A 20,028-nucleotide genomic window follows, 5' to 3' on the forward strand; every position below is an offset into this window, starting at 1 on the left:
CACATAGAAATATTAGTCTACCGTGTTCCTGTATCACTCAACTGTTCTCAAAATGTTAAAATCATTCGTAATAATAAAATGTAAATGTGACATTAGATAGACTTGACACAGTATTTTGGAATGTTTGGTATTCAGTGCAGTGAAAATGTATGTAGGTTTTAACATGGCTCTGTCGCTTTAAAATGCCTGTACCAAGTCAGGAATATGACAGTTGTTATCCATTCATTTGGTGTGTTTGAGCTTTTGATTTTGCCATTTGATTAGGGACTTTCCGTTTTACAGTTAAGTCTGCCTCATACCTTGACTTACATCTATTGACAATGAGGGTCGGTTGAAAACAAAACTTTGCGACAAAAGAGATGATTTCAGCTTCCCAATTGTGACCTTTCCATTTTTAGTTCCAAATGGTGAAGTTGAAATCATCACCTCGTAAATTTTACGGACGCCATCACCAGTTGGTTGACCGTTATGGAATATCCGTTTCACAGATGATATCGGAAATGTTCCTTATGTCGTAACTACTATCCCGTTCCCTTTTCACGAATGTGACCTACCGAATAAGCTATTTACCGCTTTGTAATAAAATGAGCAACACGACGGGTGCCAGATGTGGAGCAGGATCTGCTTACCCTTCCGGAGCACCTGATATCACCCCAGTTTTTGGTGGGGTTCGTGTTGCTGTTGTACCCCTATTTGTGACATTTTAACCTTTTGTGTTTGTTTTGTTCACACATCGTTGTCAATATAATGGAATTTGATGCGACTGTCATACACGTGAGAGGTTTAGCTAGCTTTAAAACCAGGTTTAATCTACAATTTTCTACATAAGAAAATGCCTGTACCAAGTCAGGAATATGACAGTTGTTATCTATTCGTTTGATGTGTTTGAGCTTTTGGTTTTGCCATTTGATTAGGAACTTTCCTTTTTGAATTTTCCTCGGAGTTCAGTATTTTTGTGATTTTACTTTTTGATAATGTAACTTGACTATAAGTATTACGTACATTATAAATCCATGAAAGTATTATATAAAAAAAATAAAAAATAAACATTTTATCATTTTAATCTATAAAGAAATCAAATATCACAAAATACATTTGATATTTTATCTGAATTAGGGTCACAACAAACGTGTGATTTGTATGACATAGCAAATAATGGTCACATTTTGAACCATTCACACTGACCGCATTAACTTTATCAGCATTAGTACAAGACTTATATAAAATATTGCAGAAATACATAATTATTCTGAATTTGATGAATTCTTCTATATAAAAAATACTTGTTAGTTTGCCTAAACAGCTAATTGAAAATACAGGTATAGTAACTATAGTGTGTGTATGTGTGATATCAAAGAAAGTGATATAATTTAATAAAAAAGATTTACATGTATTGATACATATAAGGGATAACATATACCACTATACAACAGGAGACTTCAACCCCAAACAGCCGATTGCTATGTATTTGAGGTAACAGTTGGTAAAAAAAAACTTTGTGGGAACAAGCTTCTTCAATAGCATTAACATTTTCTTGGAAGCTTTTGACGAGATCGCTGCTGATAAATATTTATATGCATGCAAGTTGCCGTAATTTACTATAGTGTTATTAACTGGCTATTTCTGTATTTACCCTGTTATAGATTCGAGGTTAGCTGTATTGGACCCGAGACTCTGGCCATTACAGAAACAGCCAGTTTATAACACTTTTATTAAATGTTTTTAATTCTTCGATTAAACTATGAAACCTGCCGTGAAGAAGATACAGAAATTCATATCTGAACTTGTTTTTTCGCATTTACGATGAATTTTTTGTCAACATTGTCAGATGTAATTTCTAATTTCTCGTCCTAGTACTTAATCTTATGCTAGTACAATTCAAATCTAGCAAATATGAAGTAGCCGGGAAGAATAAATCAGACAGTTACTATTCTTACTCGTTTCAAGACGTTTATAAAAACTGAACAGCATTTAAACTTTTTTTATGATATTAAGTTAAAAAATATGATACAAAGTATGTTATGCATAACGATACGTCCAAAGGCGTAAGAAAATTGAAACCGAAAGTGAACGTCCCGTATTAGCCCATGGGCCAATACGGCATTTTTCCGTATTGGCCATGTCCGGAAAGCAATATTAACTCTTGATTAATATCGACAGGACAAGGTCATCAGTATTGGACATGCTGATTTATCCGTATTAGGGCTGATTTGCTCATATCATTTAATAATGAAAAATATTCATTGGCTACATGTTGCTAGTGTTTGAATGAATGAATTAAAAGTAAGCACCCCCTTCTAAAAAAGAAAAATAGCAAAACATAAAGATGACTAAATAAATGAGACAACTAAATTAATGGCGCAAAGAAAATAACAAACGTCCTTTTCTTGGTTGTAAACAAAATGAAGGAAGCGGCGAAAAAACTAAAAGAGTACCAGTGATCTATAGTTACGAATATCCACGTCATTTGGACTCTGCTCAGGTGGATACTTGTCTCGTTGGCAATCATACCACATCTGCTTCTTTTTATACTGACTTGAATTATATGGATGATGGAAGTAAACGATTATGAACGTGTAATAACATCCTGAACATGATCAAATATCAAAAACTAGTACCAAGTGTTCAAGCTGTATGGTATTTGTCACCTGAACTAAAACAACTACTTAAAATTACCAAATACTTATAAGTAGATACCAACGGCTGTATGCACCTGAGATAGAATAAAAACATTCCAATCGAGCGAAGCCAAGTAAAAATAATAGGATAACACATAAAGCAGGAACACTGGTTTTTGAAACTAGATTTGGTTTGCGTTTCAACGTATTCATGATTGAAATGAAAGTTTTAACATTTACATGAACAGAAGTACAACCAGAAACATATTCAAAATATAAAGTTACTGTATTATTCAATTATGTGACTTAAATTTCTCTGTTAATGTTTTGATGTCACCATCTTTCATCAGCTTGGTGACGTCCTCTGAAAAGATAGTCTGATCAGGTTCATAAACTTCACATGTATATCGAAGTTGCTTTGATCTAGTCCAACTATAAGTATTATCAAAACACAAGAAATCTAAAACGAAGAAAAAAATATGATAGTTGTAACATCTCTGATATCTATTTGTTATGCATATCGTCCGAGAAGAATAATTTAATACATCATTACAGTGGGTTTACTATTCACCATAATGATTATTCTATGTTTATGAATACTTGGCCGTGTAGTCATATTTTCATCTGAATGAATCAAAGTGAGGAGTTCTATAATTATTATGACATTATTCCGGTCAGTTTTCACCAATATTGACCAGGTATTTTCCACGTAGAACGTTTGTTTTTAGACGAAAATTTTAGGATTCGTAAATCTTCACAAGTATTGTTAAAAATAGTTATGAAATGTGAAAATCGAAGAAGATGCACAGCCGGCAAATGAGATTAAGATGTAATTTAATTCTTTGTAAGCTGGAATTTGTAACAACTACTCACATTTTCCAACTTTGTCACAAGTATACGTGCCATCATGAGTTACAACATGACTATCAGCTCTTGTCACAGGTATAATGGGAATGTAATTATCATTTTCTTCATAAAAAAGTCCGAATTCTATGTCGTGATCTTCTGTTTGAAATTCCCAACTGCAATTAACCAAAGTATATCTGTTTAAAATCGTATGATACTGTTGTCAAGTCATTAAAGATGGCATATTATGGAATTAATATTAATTCACTCATAGGGTCTTTGCATCGGAAATAAACACATTAATTCTAAAACCAGTTGTTGGCATGATACGGGATATGTTCTCATATATTTTATGATGGTATCATTCTATAGTGGCTAGAGTTATAGGGGAGGGCTGAGATATCACAAAACATGTTAACCTCGTCGCATTTTTGCGCCTGGCCCAAGTCAGGAGCCTCTGGCCTTTGTTAGTCTTGTATGTTTTTTTAATTTTAGTTCATTTATATGTTTCGGAGTTTAGTGTGACGTCCATTTCCAATGAACTAGTATAAATTTTTTTTCAGGAGCCAGCTGAAGACCGCCTCCGGGTGCGGGATTTTCTCGCTGTGTTGAAGACCCATTGGTGGCCTTGGGCTGTTTTCTGCTCTTTGGTCGGGTTGTTTTCTCTTTGACACATTCCTCATTTCCATTCTCAATTGTAAGGTCAACTTTGCTAAGAAGGGAATTAAAACATTCAGTCATCTACCGTTTCAATGGTACCAATGCCCTAAATTATTTCGTTGATAGACTCCAAAAAGTTCTACACAAATTAATAAGTTGTCAAGTCATTAAAGATGGCATATTTTGGAATTAATATTAATTCACTCATAGGGTCTTTGCATCGGAAATAAACACATTAGTTCTAAAACCAGTTGTTGGCATGATACGGGATATGTTCTCATTTATTTTATGATGGTATGATAATAAACCCCTAACGGGAGGGATTGTGCTTGATTTTCATACGATGAAGACATAATCTTTCAATCAGTTTAATTGAGGTCTGGAGTTGGCATGTCAGTAACTGCTAGTAGTCCTTTGTTAATTTATGTATCATTGTCACTTTGCTTAGTTTCTTCTATTGTCTACCTATTCTGACATGGGACTCGGACTTCTTTTAAACTGAGTTTAACTCTGCGTATTGCTGTGTGTTTGTTTATTCTATAGTGGCTAGAGTTATAGGGGAGGGCTGAGATATCACAAAACATGTTAACCCCGTCGCATTTTTGCGCCTGGCCCAAGTCAGGAGCCTCTGGCCTTTGTTAGTCTTATATGTTTTTTAATTTTAGTTCATTTATATGTTTCGGAGTTTAGTGTGACGTCCATTTTCAATGAACTAGTATAAATTTTTGTTCAGGAGCCAGCTGAAGACCGCCTCCGGGTGCGGGATTTTCTCGCTGTGTTGAAGACCCATTGGTGGCCTTGGGCTGTTTTCTGCTCTTTGGTCGGGTTGTTTTCTCTTTGACACATTCCTCATTTCCATTCTCAATTGTAAGGTCAACTTTGCGAAGAAGGGAATTAAAACATTCAGTCATCTACCGTTTCAATGGTACCAAAGCCCTAAATTATTTCGTTGATAGACTCCAAAAAGTTCTACACAAATTAATAAGTTGTCAAGTCATTAAAGATGGCATATTTTGGAATTAATATTAATTCACTCATAGGGTCTTTGCATCGGAAATAAACACATTAGTTCTAAAACCAGTTGTTGGCATGATACGGGATATGTTCTCATATATTTTATGATAGTATGATAATAAACCCCTAACGGGAGGGATTGTGCTTGATTTTCATACGATGAAGACATAATCTTTCAATCAGTTTAATTGAGGTCTGGAGTTGGCATGTCAGTAACTGCTAGTAGTCCTTTGTTAATTTAAGTATCATTGTCACTTTGCTTAGTTTCTTCTATTGTCTACCTATTCTGACATCGGACTCGGACTTCTTTTAAACTGAGTTTAACTCTGCGTATTGCTGTGTGTTTGTTTATTCTATAGTGGCTAGAGTTATAGGGGAGGGCTGAGATATCACAAAACATGTTAACCTCGTCGCATTTTTGCGCCTGGCCCAAGTCAGGAGCCTCTGGCCTTTGTTAGTCTTGTATGTTTTTTTAATTTTAGTTCATTTATATGTTTCGGAGTTTAGTGTGACGTCCATTTTCAATGAACTAGTATAAATTTTTGTTCAGGAGCCAGCTGAAGACCGCCTCCGGGTGCGGGATTTTCTCGCTGTGTTGAAGACCCATTGGTGGCCTTGGGCTGTTTTCTGCTCTTTGGTCGGGTTGTTTTCTCTTTGACACATTCCTCATTTCCATTCTCAATTGTAAGGTCAACTTTGCGAAGAAGGGAATTAAAACATTCAGTCATCTACCGTTTCAATGGTACCACAGCCCTAAATTATTTCGTTGATAGACTCCAAAAAGTTGTACACAAATTAATAAGTTGTCAAGTCATTAAAGATGGCATATTTTGGAATTAATATTAATTCACTCATAGGGTCTTTGCATCGGAAATAAACACATTAGTTCTAAAACTAGTTGTTGGCATGATACGGGATATGTTCTCATATATTTTATGATAGTATGATAATAAACCCCTAACGGGAGGGATTGTGCTTGATTTTCATACGATGAAGACATAATCTTTCAATCAGTTTAATTGAGGTCTGGAGTTGGCATGTCAGTAACTGCTAGTAGTCCTTTGTTAATTTAAGTATCATTGTCACTTTGCTTAGTTTCTTCTATTGTCTACCTATTCTGACATCGGACTCGGACTTCTTTTAAACTGAGTTTAACTCTGCGTATTGCTGTGTGTTTGTTTATTCTATAGTGGCTAGAGTTATAGGGGAGGGCTGAGATATCACAAAACATGTTAACCTCGTCGCATTTTTGCGCCTGGCCCAAGTCAGGAGCCTCTGGCCTTTGTTAGTCTTGTATGTTTTTTTAATTTTAGTTCATTTATATGTTTCGGAGTTTAGTGTGACGTCCATTTTCAATGAACTAGTATAAATTTTTGTTCAGGAGCCAGCTGAAGCCCGCCTCCGGGTGCGGGATTTTCTCGCTGTGTTGAAGACCCATTGGTGGCCTTGGACTGTTTTCTGCTCTTTGGTCGGGTTGTTTTCTCTTTGACACATTCCTCATTTCCATTCTCAATTGTAAGGTCAACTTTGCTAAGAAGGGAATTAAAACATTCAGTCATCTACCGTTTCAATGGTACCAATGCCCTAAATTATTTCGTTGATAGACTCCAAAATGTTATACACAAATTAATATTAAAGAACGCAACATATAAATAGTTAATCCTATACCTATGTATTTACGTATCAAATTATTTATACATCCTTTCCTTTCATTCTTTTGGGTTTGAGCGTTCCAGCTGTAGATAAATCCAAGAAAATCTCTTTAGATTTACCAACATTATCAAGTTTATTACCTAAGTACACTCAATGATCTATCTACTTTAGCTCCTATGTATATTTTCCCAGCTCTCGGTACAGTGACAGATTGCATCTGTTCCTTTAAATCTGCATTTTCAAAATAAAACTCTTCTGGCACTGGTCCACCCTGACCAATCTGAAAAATTTGTCGTCACAGTAGAGTAGATAAGTTTTGTGCTTTTAAAATTTGTATGTCATGTACACAACACTGGAAAATACAGTGTATGCAATACACGAAAATCGAAGTAAAATCGGGTATTGTGATCGTTTTCCCGCCAAGTTTCCTATCTTGTGCTGTTACATAACACGCAAAGAAAATAGGAAAACATGTAATGTGGAACATTATATCATTCAGATTAAGATTTTTCCAAAAACAAATATGTGAATGAATAATTATATAAATAAATAGAATTAAATTCCTGCAAACAAATTACTGTTTAAAGATAAAGACATTAATATAACTGTCTTAAAACAAAAAAAATGGTAAAAATATCAAAGAACCACTGAGGCTGTCAATATTAAAGTCAGTCGAAGTTACTGACCACAATCAAAAGTCTTATTATAGAAAGTACTCGTGATGATTATCTTAAGTTTTGATTTCGAAACTGCAAGTTATACTTGCGGCAAACGTGTTCCTTCCTGCAAGAGCTGTCTCAAATCTTCCTACATGTTTTTTCGTTTGCTTGACACTGGAATCAATATAAGATTTCTAAGCTTACCGTTCAACGCAAATACATATTACTCAGTATGAACCAAATACATCAGTTTGTCATCAGTAAACGATTTAATTTCATTTTACCCTACAATTCCAGAAAGCAATTCGTACATCCCGAATACAGACAGGAAAGGGGATAGCTATTACACTTTCAGGATTAAAAGTAATGTCTTTTACTCACCATTGTCGTGCAATTAGGATTTCCATCTGGATCTGTTAACATCCCACCATAACAGGCTGGTAAGTTTTCGGCATCAATAAAACTTAACAGCAAATTTTTGTAATTATCTACAATACAGCAATATTCTTTGGTTCCTATTTAACGATTTGGAATAAGGCCCCAACCATTCATTATTTCTAGGGGACAAGTTTTTTTTTATTACATGTATATAGATAAATATTTTGATGAAACATTTCTTGAAAAAAAAATTGACTTCAGAAGGGAATGTAATTAATATAGTTTCCTCATTTGAAAAGTCGAACAATCTTATTTTTATATTGTAAATGAAAAATATAGTTATTTTTGAATAAAAAAATGTAAACGATTTTCCGCCAAAACAAAAAACCAACAACAGATTAATTAACGATCTCTTACGATTCCGCATCTTTCACTGAAGTTTTGGCTACTACCTTAGATGAATATCATGATGAACATTATATTATTTTGAATGGCAGAGTAAGTACTAAAAATGGAAAAGTAAATGATATAGTTACGTAGAAAATCAGATGCAGAAAAAATTTGACGACAGAATAAACTGTTAACATCATAACGCCTGTTTACACATTGTCAAATGTGTAAACACATTTCAGTCAATCAGAGCATTTCATTATTATTATATAATATAGATAGGCTGCTGAATGAAACTTTGCTCATGAAACATTCCGCAAATTTTGAAAAGATTACAATGATAGACAACGTTAGCCACCTTATATTTTCTCATTAGGCTAGGTTAGTTAAAACTAAAGTTCCTACAATACCCTTTTCAGAACTTATTAACAATAAATCATAATTAAAAACGCTGTGTCAACGATGAAAACAGCATAAGAGCACACATTGTAGCCAGATAACACAAAATGGTAATCCGATATCTTACCGTTTTGAAACAGCACATGTTACTTCATTTATAAAGCTACTCCTAAAAATGTGGTGGAACTACTTGGAATATGCAAATAAAATTGATTTTTTTGTGTCTCTTTTCTCTTTTGGATTTGCATCGGATTGACCTCAATCGTCGACTTTGATAGGAAGAAAACTTTGCTTTTCTTCGGAAAAAGCCTGTACCAATTCAGGAATATGACAGTTGTTTTCCATTCGTTACGTTGGTTGATAAAGTCTAACGTTTGATTTTGTCAGTTTTTATGGACTTATTGAGTCTACCCTGGAGTTAAGTATTTTTGTTATACTTTTTTTACTTATACTTTTTTGATAAGTGCTACTCAATAATTTCCCTTTTTACAGTTAACGCATTAGATCAATAGCTATAATTGATACAAACTAAAATAGTGTTTCATGACAACATACCTCCTTTAACATATAGTTTTTGTCGTGTATCTTCACTGAGTAATGGCCTTGCAATTTTATGTAGCAACGGAAATATTAATGGCGCTGAAATGTGAATGTTTAGTAAAACATTAGCGAGTCTTTGCAAGAAGAATCAGTTATGAGTTAAGAAATCAAGTAATATCCCTGCCTAATTGCCGGTGTGTTTCAGATAAATGACAAAAATCATTTTATTTTGATATGAGATCAATCAGGAATTTTCTTATGGTATTTGGCAAATTGCCAAATGTTCACCATAAGAACTTTAAGATGCAACGAATGAGTGACGTGATTATTTTAATGCTATTAAACTTATTTCTGAGTCCTTCCTTAATTCATTATTCAAAAGTTATTACTCTTTTTTTATACTTCTGCAGTGTAGATTCGACAACGTATTTGTGTTTTCAATATCATACAAATCCAATGTTCTGAGTGAACTCCTGGTTGTTTCTTGTAAGGTTAGATGAAGAAAGATATATTTGCAGGAGAAGTCTAATATTTTGAAACAACTCTTCTTATTCACGATAAAAAAAAACCTCTCTAACGATTATTATTAGACGAAGAGACCTGATTATGTATGCGGAATAACAGATTTTTAAGTTAATCAAAGTTACAGCGTTCATTTATACTCCTATATGGTTAACCATAAAAAAATTTCGTTTCTGTAATATATCTAGTTTAGATAAGTTTCGACTGACACAATTTGAACAATAGTTACTTCCCTTTTGTCGCCATGTTGAGATGTACAGATTCCTTTATTCGCCAAATTCAACATGTTATAATGACCGCTAGACTTTAGAAAAAGTTTATTTCTGAAAATTTTTAATTTCTTTTAGCCTTGCTTGGTTCATCTACGATCTAGCAAGTATCTTTTATCAGACTTGTTTGTAATGCATGTTTCAATATAGTAAGTCAAATAAGAAAATCAACCATTTATCCCTCCAAATAATGGCGGCCACGGGAAACTCAAACTCAAATTATGTCATATCAAAACTTATCTATTAACTCATATTTTTCCAAGACCGCAAGAACTGAAACATGAATAAAGTTCACCACAAATGTTTCGAGTAAAAGTGTACCTAATTGTTAACTTTACTACTTGTGTTTTTATTCGAGCGTCACTGATGAGTCTTTTGTAGATGAAACGCGCGTCTGGCGTAAATATAAAATTTCAATCCTGGTATCTATGATGAGTTTATTTACTGACCATTTATAACCAACAGTCTCTTTAACATTTCAGGATAATTGTCTTCCAGCACCTTTACTAAATGTAAGTGTAGCTTTATACCTAGACAACAAAAAATGAAAATTGATAGAATTACCCATTCATTATTATTACAATTCTTGCCAGAAATACTTGAACTGGTAAGAGGTGTGTTTTGACAAGTCTATTATCCAAAATAACATTTATTTTATGTCTTTAGATTTTAAAATATTCATAAAGAATAAGATACTAAAAGAAACAGTACATAAACTAACACACAAAGTTATCGTTTCGAGTTTTTTCTTTAAACGTAACACAATGATAACTACCGAACTGAGGACAGTTCAACAATTGAAACTTGTGAACTCTATTTACAAAGGGAAATAAAATTAGTCATATAGAATATTGAGTATGGTTCTTCATTGTGCTTGTAAGTTTGGTACAATTCACAAACACTACCAAATGTTTTAATGTTGGAACCTATAAGAAAAATCTGCAAGCAGCTTCTTGGAAAAAAGTATCCTTTTTATTCGTATATTCAATTGAAATTTTTGTGTTGACATGAAATATCATTGATATATTCATTTTTTTTAATTTGCTGTATATATAATGTTGAATTATTCGAAACACTAAAGTTTTCTACCCTCAGGTATAGATTGCCGTTTTTCGGAATTTTGGGTTTTAAAGCTCTACAATTTCGCACTAATATTTGAATCAGCCTTCCATGTGTTTTAATTCGAGGGTCATGATGAGTCTTATGTTGACGAAACACGCATCTGGGCTGATATGCATGAAACTACTCAAGTTAAGATTTGTTCCGAACGGACGGATTTGTCTACATGTCCTACGATAAATTAGTACTACAATTGAATATCTTAACTTAAGTGGTTTTATGCATACCAGCCTTCGCTTATAAAATCATAAGCCCAGTATCTTTGATGAGTTTTATCATTAGAATGACAATATGATTATCGTACCTAAACGTATTTTTTTTATAACTAGAAATCCAAGATGGTTTTAACCAAGAAACATTATAAACCATAAAAATAGTGGAAACCACATGAAAATACAGCTTCTTTTTGGAACTGGAGAACTAGCATGAATATATGGTAATTCAATGGTCCGTTTAAATTAAGCCTTGTAATATTACATTTGGTCTGAAAAGCAAATTGGCCGCATAATTTAAAGTAACAACGGAACCCTATGAAATTGTTGCTTTGTTTAAAACAAAACCTTGTATCATGTGTATGATCAAATGGTGTAGTATTAACACTATTATAGATATATAATGTATGAATGATATTAATTAATTATAACATTTAGATTTGATGTCATGTTGTATACTTTCATATTGTCCATATGCCACTGTAACAGGTTAACTTAGGTGCAGTGAGTTTTTCACGGTATGGCGAGAATATAACGTATATCAATATATGTTTAGTGTATCGACACGCCTGCATGGTCTCACTAAAAGCAACTGCATATTGTTTCCGCTCCTACATTTTGCGCCAAGTGCCGTTTTTCGCTGCCAGAGATTCTGATGTTTCGGCTTTTCAAAGATGTGATAGACTCGTTTCATCATTTTCTGAACAAGACAAAATGACGAAGTCAAGTTTCTTTTTTAAATTTCTGTATAGTAATGATGAATATTATTAATGTTAATTTTACCTGGAATCCACAGTGCTGACGTTCCTATGTCTGCCATATCACATATAACTGTCATTCCGTCTACTGGTCTACCCAACTATACAATGAAAGATGTGTGTTATGACTTGGATGGCTTAAAATTGTTTATCATCATGTAAACGAGTAGTGTAATGTAATGTCAATTATTCCAAAATTAGTGCGATGCTTTTATTATTGGAAAAATTTACAATTGGAAACGTCGCAGTAATTATCATTTTGGTATTCTCTAATACTAATGTGCAACATCATTTACAGGGAAGGCATCATTATATCCTGCTTTATTATTCGACGAGCCAGATTATTAATAATGGATAGAATTAAAGTTTGTTATTCTTATGTAAATAGTAAAAGTTAACTTAAAGGATAATTCTTAAAACAACAATGCTCATATATACCAGCTAGTTTGGGGGGAAATCGGAATTGCGTTTAAATTGTTTATTTGTTTATTGCCATATTATTCACATAGACTGCATACATTACTATGTGGCTTTTGAAAGAAAGCGTGCAGCATATTTTTAACTACAATAAAAAGGAATAAAAAACTATTATTATTGACAGTTGTATATCAGCATATTTTGTTTTCCCTTAAAATGGAATTACGAATTATTTTTGTTGCAATTCAACCCAAACGGTTCACTTGAGTACAGACATATGGTCACTTGGTCCATCAGACCACAAAACCCATGCAACAGAGGGGCGTTCTGGATGTATAGATAAGTATCCACGACACACCAAAAACATTAAAAAATTATGGCAAACATTAACAAAAATATTTGACACTGGGCATAAATCAAGCAATTCTGAATCAATGCATGTGAATCAGACAATTACAAGAAAAGTGAGATGAGGTGTACTAACTGTCGCATATATTTACTAACCTTTTTGCTCTGTTCTGCCCAGTCACTCACAGTCCACTCACATTCGTGTAGTTTATTCTTTACAAAGTCGGATTTTTTTGTAGATCGCATTAGCCCTTTAAGATCAAGATTTCCAAACAATTCTACACGTACAGGCGAACCATCTTTAGCATGACCACAAAATCCCCCAGTTAAATATTTTCTCATTACCTTATTTAAAAATCAAATTGTAATTTGTGCATCAATGAGAAAGATGAGAAAGGGCAAAGTAAAAAAACACAGTTGAGAGGACAATCGGAAATTACAGAACCCTTTCCAATAATTTGCGATAAATGCCTATTCTTTTTGTTTACTGTCAATAACAATACCTCTAGATGTGTTGTTTCTTGTGTCGGTGGTTTTCTATCTCTTGAAGTATACCCTAACTTAACTATAAGAGATTAAGATTTGTTTTTGGGTTGTTGGTTTGCTGTCTCACATAATACTTATAAATAACAAAGACTACCCGGTAGCAAGTCGAACACGAAATTGTTCATAGTTCTAAATGATTGACAGGCCACGAGTATAAAGTCCATAAAAGGAAAATATCAACCCTAGTTGAAAAGAATTAAGCTAAGACTACCAAACAAACACCATCAACTACCAATTCGTTAATAAAAAATAGGTTCCTTGCCAATGTCTCCGCTGTTTGCAGCTGTCTGTTTTTTTATTGGCTAGGGTGTGTTCTGTTTTCTCTCTCGGTTCTTGCTTTGTCATCTTGACTTCGACTTTCTGATTTCCTCTTTAACATTATTTGCTTGGTATCACACTACAGACACATGAACTAGTGGAATGAGTTTTTTTCTTCTATTTAATGCATATGATAACTTTGTTTCTTTTAGGAACAATGCATTTTATTGTCCCTGCAGCTTTACTTTTACATTTTGTTTTTAAGAAATTCATCTACCTTTTGTTTGTTATTGATATCATTGAGTAATGTGTTATGTGCTGAATCAGAACATTTATAAAAAACCGTTTTCAACCAACGGAACAAATGTAAAACAACTCACATCATATTTCTGACGTGTTACAGGGATTTTCCGTAGAAAATGGTGGGTTGAACCTGGTTTTATAGTTAGTTAAAACGCCCATTTGTTTGACAGTTGTTTATAGTTCCGTTATATTGACAAAGTTGATGTTCAGTCTTCTCTGAACCTTTAGTAATTGCGTTGATAAGTTGTGACAAAAAGGAAATTGTTTGAGCATTTGCCAGCTACTCATTTGTCATAAACTACTGTTATACAAGTGGGAGGTTTAACTAGCTATAAAACCAAGGTTTAATCCATCATTTTGTACCAAGTCAGGATATGACAGCGCTGTTTTCGATTCGTTCCTTTGGTTGATATAGTCTATCACTTGACTGGGTCATGTTTTATGGACTTCCCCCTTTTTTTGATTTACCTTGTAGTTCGGTATTTTTGTTGATACTTATTTGCAATAACGTCACAACTTAACATTTAAACATCTAGTTTCAATCTAATTGTATTTTCTCTTTGCAGTGATTCGGGTAAATAGTTTTTGGCATCTGTATGTTATACATTGTGCTCTGTAGGCGGTGAACAAATTGCTGAGGAAATATTCTTACATTTTGAGTTCAAAGCCAGATAAGATTGTATAAATATGTATTTACTATAATGAAATACCTCTGGTTGTTTGTAATCTTTCAACAATGTATTAACTTTCATTGTCTTTCTAAAGTCAACACTCTGTAGAAGAAACAGTATTCAACCTTTAGCTATTTAAAAACGTTATAACTATATATATATATACATAAACAAATATTGAATGGGTGCATACATACATCTATTTTAGTTCATTTAAATTTATAAATAATTTATTCGTTTAAATGACCTTTACAAAATAATATATATTTACGCGACCTTTTCGGATTTAATCCGTTTATCACAAAATCAAATGACTCGGCTATTTTGGCTATTCTATTAATAATTATTATATTGTATATGCATTAAATGCACAGAGTTTATTATTTTAGCCACTTGAAGCTGAAGTAGATGTTTATTTTTATAAAACGTGTCTGGCATACCAAATTATGAGCTTGGTAGCTTTAATAAAAAAAAATCACTTTCTTTAAGTAGCCCTTTTTTTGTTTCGCTTTTTTCGAAACAATATATTGATGATCGAAAAAAAAATCATTCATCTTCGTTTGGAAGACCTTTGTTTTAATCGCTCCCTTTCACAACAGGATATCAACTCAAACGATCTTGTTGGTATGCAGGAGACCAATTGATGACCGTGAAATTAACGTACTAGTGTAACATATCTATTTTACAGTACATTTCTGAGGGTCTGGATGGGTTGCCCATTATTCTCCATACTTTATATTTTAGCACCTCATTATTCCCTATTTTTTTGTCCATTTTTCTCTATTCTTTATATTTTTTGCCCATTATTCTCTATTCTGTAAACTCCCATCCACATCCTTATTTCTGTATTGCACTTTTCTTGAATGACAATAATAAATTTTAAATAGATACTTACAAGATCACCTGTTGAGTAATTGAATTAAAAAATTGAAAATGCAGCATTTGTAAAACCATACCTATGTGATATACACACAACACATAATATATCCTGCATACTTGAAATTAATCGAAAGAAAGAACGAACATTCTAAGATGAAATGAATTGAGTAAACTTACATTTCTTAACATTTGTTCCGCCTTCTGAACGTCAAAACAACGGGCTGTAAAGTATAAAAACAAATCCATAACCTTCACAAAGACAAAATATGTGTATAGAATGCACGTACAAAACCAATGGATAATCTTCACATTTTAGAAACATTGATGTACGTTGTCTCTGAAGTTCTACAATTTGTAAAGATCAATCAAATAGAATGTATTTCAAACTTTCCATTTACCAAGTTCTGATTTCATAGATATTTTGCAGAAATAAGAATAAAAAAATTCCATATTGCAGAAATTCATGCAGACATGTTTATTGTAACATACGGGATCTGTTTGATTTCGTCCCATATAGCAGCACCATGCAATGCATATTAAATGAATGTATGATATAAAATGAACATATATTCTTTAACTGCCTGTCCCTTGTCAGGTGTCTGTAATCCAGTTGTTATCGTTTTTCGCTGTCATAATATTTTCCGTTTTCGTTTAAATTGTTTCCTTTTGTCAGGTCAGGGCCTATTATAGCTAACTATACGTCATGGGTTTTGCTCATTGTTGAAGACCGCACAGTGACCTCTAAAAGCTTATATCCATAACAGTTCATGACGAAAATTAATTGAAACGGGGACTTAGATGGGACATTAAAAGAATTGAATTTTAACTCCCACAAGAAATATACGGAGAGTTTGGAAGAGACGGAATACTAGCTCTTTGTAGCGGCGACCTGCGACTATTTTTTTTAAAGAGGTATTAATTGTGCACGAAGAGTGATTCTCTCTACACAAATCAGCTATTATGCTACGAGTTTTGAGTCTTACATGTACCTCGAAGAAACTTTTCCAAATCATAATTAATCTGATCTGCTACGTCTTTCGTAATCTCCTTGAACTAAGAAAATAGAAATTAAAATGTCATGAATATGTTATAAATAAACGACAAACATTAAACTGTAATAAACAGATAAATACTTTTGCACTGACATTTTTTCAAGTTTTACTTATCTGATTTAAAAGCAGTTATTACTGCTTCCTGATTCAAAATGAGGCTTTCAACGACAACATATGAGCTGAGTCGGATAGAAATCGACCTTATGCAAATGCATACCAATATTGCTGTTAACCTTTTTCGGGTTGAACAAATCTCTATGGAAAGTCTGTAACTTTTTGAAAATTCAGCTGTTATAAGAGAAAATCTACAAAACAGACCAAAATTCATCTTTTACTTTGTATTTGAATGTTCCAAAATCAATCAAAGTCTTATACATTTACATGTATACAATACATGCACTTGCATAAGGTCGATTTCTATCCGACGCAGCTCATTATGAAACAAAAATAACGTACGGGTTAGATTGCAGAACAATATAGGAAGGCTTTCATTATGAATTTTAGGGCAGAACTGTTCATTGGCGATGTCCCCTTTCATACAAATAAAAGATGTATTGTAAAGGGGAATATATAAGATCGAAGTTTTTGCACATTGAATTCGAACATCAACAAGTGCTTTAAACCGCGAGGTTAGCATGGTTAAAATCAATGAGTTAAAGATAGGGATTTGTCGGTTAAGGTTCGAATCCCTGTATTCTCTCTGTTGTTCCAATTCTTAAGTTTTCCTCCTTTTTTTTCTAAATTTGCATGTTATAGTGGATATTTTTGTAATAATAGCGAGTTTTACCGTTTTTTTTTTATATTATTATTGGCTATTTCACATGTTTGAAACAAAAATGCTAACATTCTATTTGTCAATTTTTGTTTTATAAATATAGTTTGATTTCATCTGTTTTACTACATAATTTTACAAAGGTTTGTTCGCAAATTCCTATGCGAGAAAATCGTGATGTGCCTAGAGTGCTAGAAAAATTTCGATAACATGCTTATTATATATACTTTATATATGCTTTTTGGTCGGGTTGTTGTCTCTTTGACACGTTCCCTATTTCCATTTTCAATTTTATTAGAAATAATTTCGAATATGTCTTATTTTGTATAAACAGATAATATTCATATGCCTGGTAATATAAAGATCTGTAAAGGTAGAAGTGTTATATTTGTATTTTGTTAACCAATTAATTGTGATCTGAGATTTATCAATGCATCGTTGGACACGATAACATGGTTATTTAAACTCACTTACAATACCTTCTAATTAAGAAAAGGCTTTAATTTTGAAAAGAAATTAACACAATAGTTTAAGTTATAGATACAATGGATAAGCGTAGATTCATGAAAAACAAACCATTCGCCCTCCGGGCTCATGGTTTCTTTTTCAAGAATCCACGCTTATCCATTGTATCTATATAACATATTCATTTATCAATACATCAACCTTACTTTGAAAGGAATGAAGAATTATTCATTTTTGAAAGTTTAGGGACAAACAGGGGCTGTTACTCCTCCTTCCAACGAAATAGCAACACAACAATTAAGCAAGACAAAAAACGACGCCCAAAGGTCGACAAACGGTTTTCTGTGATAGACAAGTTCCCGAACTGTATACCAAGCTCCGAAAAATGACAACACGAGTAGACAAAATATCAATTAAAAGAGAGTTCAAAATACCTTACATGCTGGTATATAATTCATACTTTTTTACACTATAATATTTATCATTGCACTTCAAAGTACATTTCCTATAGCAATAGAATGTCATTGAATAGAACTTATAAATACACTCTTCAGCATGCCGAAATAATGAAAACTACAGTCGTGTTTTCGCTGCAAAGATTGAAACTAATAAAATTGAGAATGGAAATGGGGAATGTGTCAAAGAGACAACAACCCGACCATAGAGCAGACAACAGCCGAAGGCCACCAATGGGTCTTCAATGCAGCGAGAAACTCCCGCCCCCGGAGGCGTCCTTCAGCTGGCCCCTAAACAAGTATGTATACTAGTTCAGTGATAATGGACGTCATACTAAACTCCAAATTATACACAAGAAACTAAAATAAAAAGTGATACAAGACTAACAAAGGCCAGAGGCTCCTGACTTGGGACAGGCGCAATCTATTTACTTGCGGTATAAACGTTTAGTTCAATTAGAATCTGTTTTTACGACGGAAATCTTGAATGATGATTTTCTGTCCTTGCATGTGACATACCTGTTGAAGTGCGTGTTCCTCCTTCGCCGTCAAAGGTTTTTTCATGTAGATATTGTTCGAGTTAACATTGGACTCGTTCATTTTGATAAATCCTGAAAATTAAAATAGGCACATTGTTGATTTGTCGACGATGTCTTCTTGTAAATGATACGGTATGTGAAATCATAAAAATATATTACAACAACAGGCGATCGATGACAAAAGATTTAAATGGTAGCAATATTTCTGTATGAATAACGGTATATAATTTTGAATTAAATAACCCACGGATAGTTGGCGAATAAGACGTTGCTCCCGTCATGATTTTTTCACATGGTCCAAAACCTTTTATTTCAACATTATTATACCCCAACTATAGAATTAGGGGAGGGGGATGCTATTAACCTTATCCGTCCGTTTGTCAAACAAATATTTTCGTTACACTTTTTTTAGATGCTACTGAACAGAATTACTTCATATTTGGTCAGCAGCTGGACAATAATGAGTGTGAAATTCAGGAGCGCTTTTCGAATTTGTCCGACACCTTCTTCCTGTTTTCTGATACTTATAAAATACTTATGACGGAACGTTTATCACAACAACGCGTGCAACCCTTGTTTGAATGCATACTATATGACATAGAAATAAGTCTTAAATGAGATCACATAGTCAATGATACAAAATTGTTTTACAAGAGGTCCCAAAGGATCTGTATTGCTTTCTTGATAATATCAAAATTAACTTTGAATGGTTACGGACGTACTTCTGGTTCATTTTTTCCTCTAAAATTTTTGTGGTATATGTATAGTTATTTCGTGTAGGCATACTAATGATTTTGATTGCTTCCTCTCAGTTTTAATTGTTTGTTTTTTGTCAAGGCCAAACTACAGCATACTTAAGTTAATAAAATGCTCCATACGCGGATGTTTATATCTAGCCAGTGAACAGTCAAAATCAAATATTATAAAAGAGTACCCCTAATCTTGAACAGATAGACAAAAGTAATCACGATAACTAAAGTGAAGTACTGCATTTTGCTCTGTTTAGCCAGCCCATTTTCACTACGTTAATTGTTTCATTAAATGAGATGTATGGTATATGTCAAGGAGACAGTATCCGAGACAACGAGACAGTATTCCAGGAGCACACACGACCAAACAACGAGACAGTATCCCAGAAGCACACACGACCAAATAACGAGACAGTATCCCAGGAGCACACACGTCCAAACAACGAGACAGTATCCCAGGAGCACACACGACCAAACAACGAGACAGTATCACAGGAGCACACACGACCAAACAACGAGACAGTATCCCAGGAGCAC

At 33.4% G+C, this 20,028-nt stretch overlaps 1 protein-coding gene across 1 annotated transcript; it reads right to left on the reverse strand.

The window, feature by feature from the left end:
- Positions 1 to 1,045: 1,045 nt before the first annotated feature.
- Positions 1,046 to 18,936, reverse strand: LOC127710535 (retinal-binding protein-like). The gene is made up of 12 exons (XM_052216467.1): positions 18,723 to 18,936; positions 16,449 to 16,512; positions 15,637 to 15,680; positions 14,620 to 14,682; positions 12,959 to 13,147; positions 12,063 to 12,138; positions 10,398 to 10,478; positions 9,173 to 9,256; positions 7,832 to 7,938; positions 6,932 to 7,071; positions 3,492 to 3,640; positions 1,046 to 3,078 (listed from the first exon to the last, which is right to left on the reverse strand). The coding sequence occupies exons 1-12, from the start codon at positions 18,801 to 18,803 to the stop codon at positions 2,912 to 2,914; spliced, it is 1,245 nt and encodes a 414-aa protein (XP_052072427.1). The 5' UTR covers positions 18,804 to 18,936; the 3' UTR covers positions 1,046 to 2,911.
- Between the last annotated feature and the right edge of the window lie 1,092 nt (positions 18,937 to 20,028).

Source organism: Mytilus californianus, unplaced genomic scaffold, assembly GCF_021869535.1.
Source record: "Mytilus californianus isolate M0D057914Y unplaced genomic scaffold, xbMytCali1.0.p SCAF_8, whole genome shotgun sequence".
Lineage (NCBI taxonomy): Eukaryota > Metazoa > Mollusca > Bivalvia > Mytilida > Mytilidae > Mytilus > Mytilus californianus.

Coding starts and splice junctions, on each gene's coding strand:
- LOC127710535 (XM_052216467.1), bottom strand. CDS start 18,803: ATGAACGAGTCCAATGTTAACTCGAACAATATCTACATGAAAAAACCT. Junction 13,148..14,619: donor AAGATTACAAACAACCAGAG/GTATTTCATTAT, acceptor TTTTTAAATAAG/GTAATGAGAAAATATTTAAC. Junction 3,079..3,491: donor TTGTGACAAAGTTGGAAAAT/GTGAGTAGTTGT, acceptor TCTTCGTTTTAG/ATTTCTTGTGTTTTGATAAT.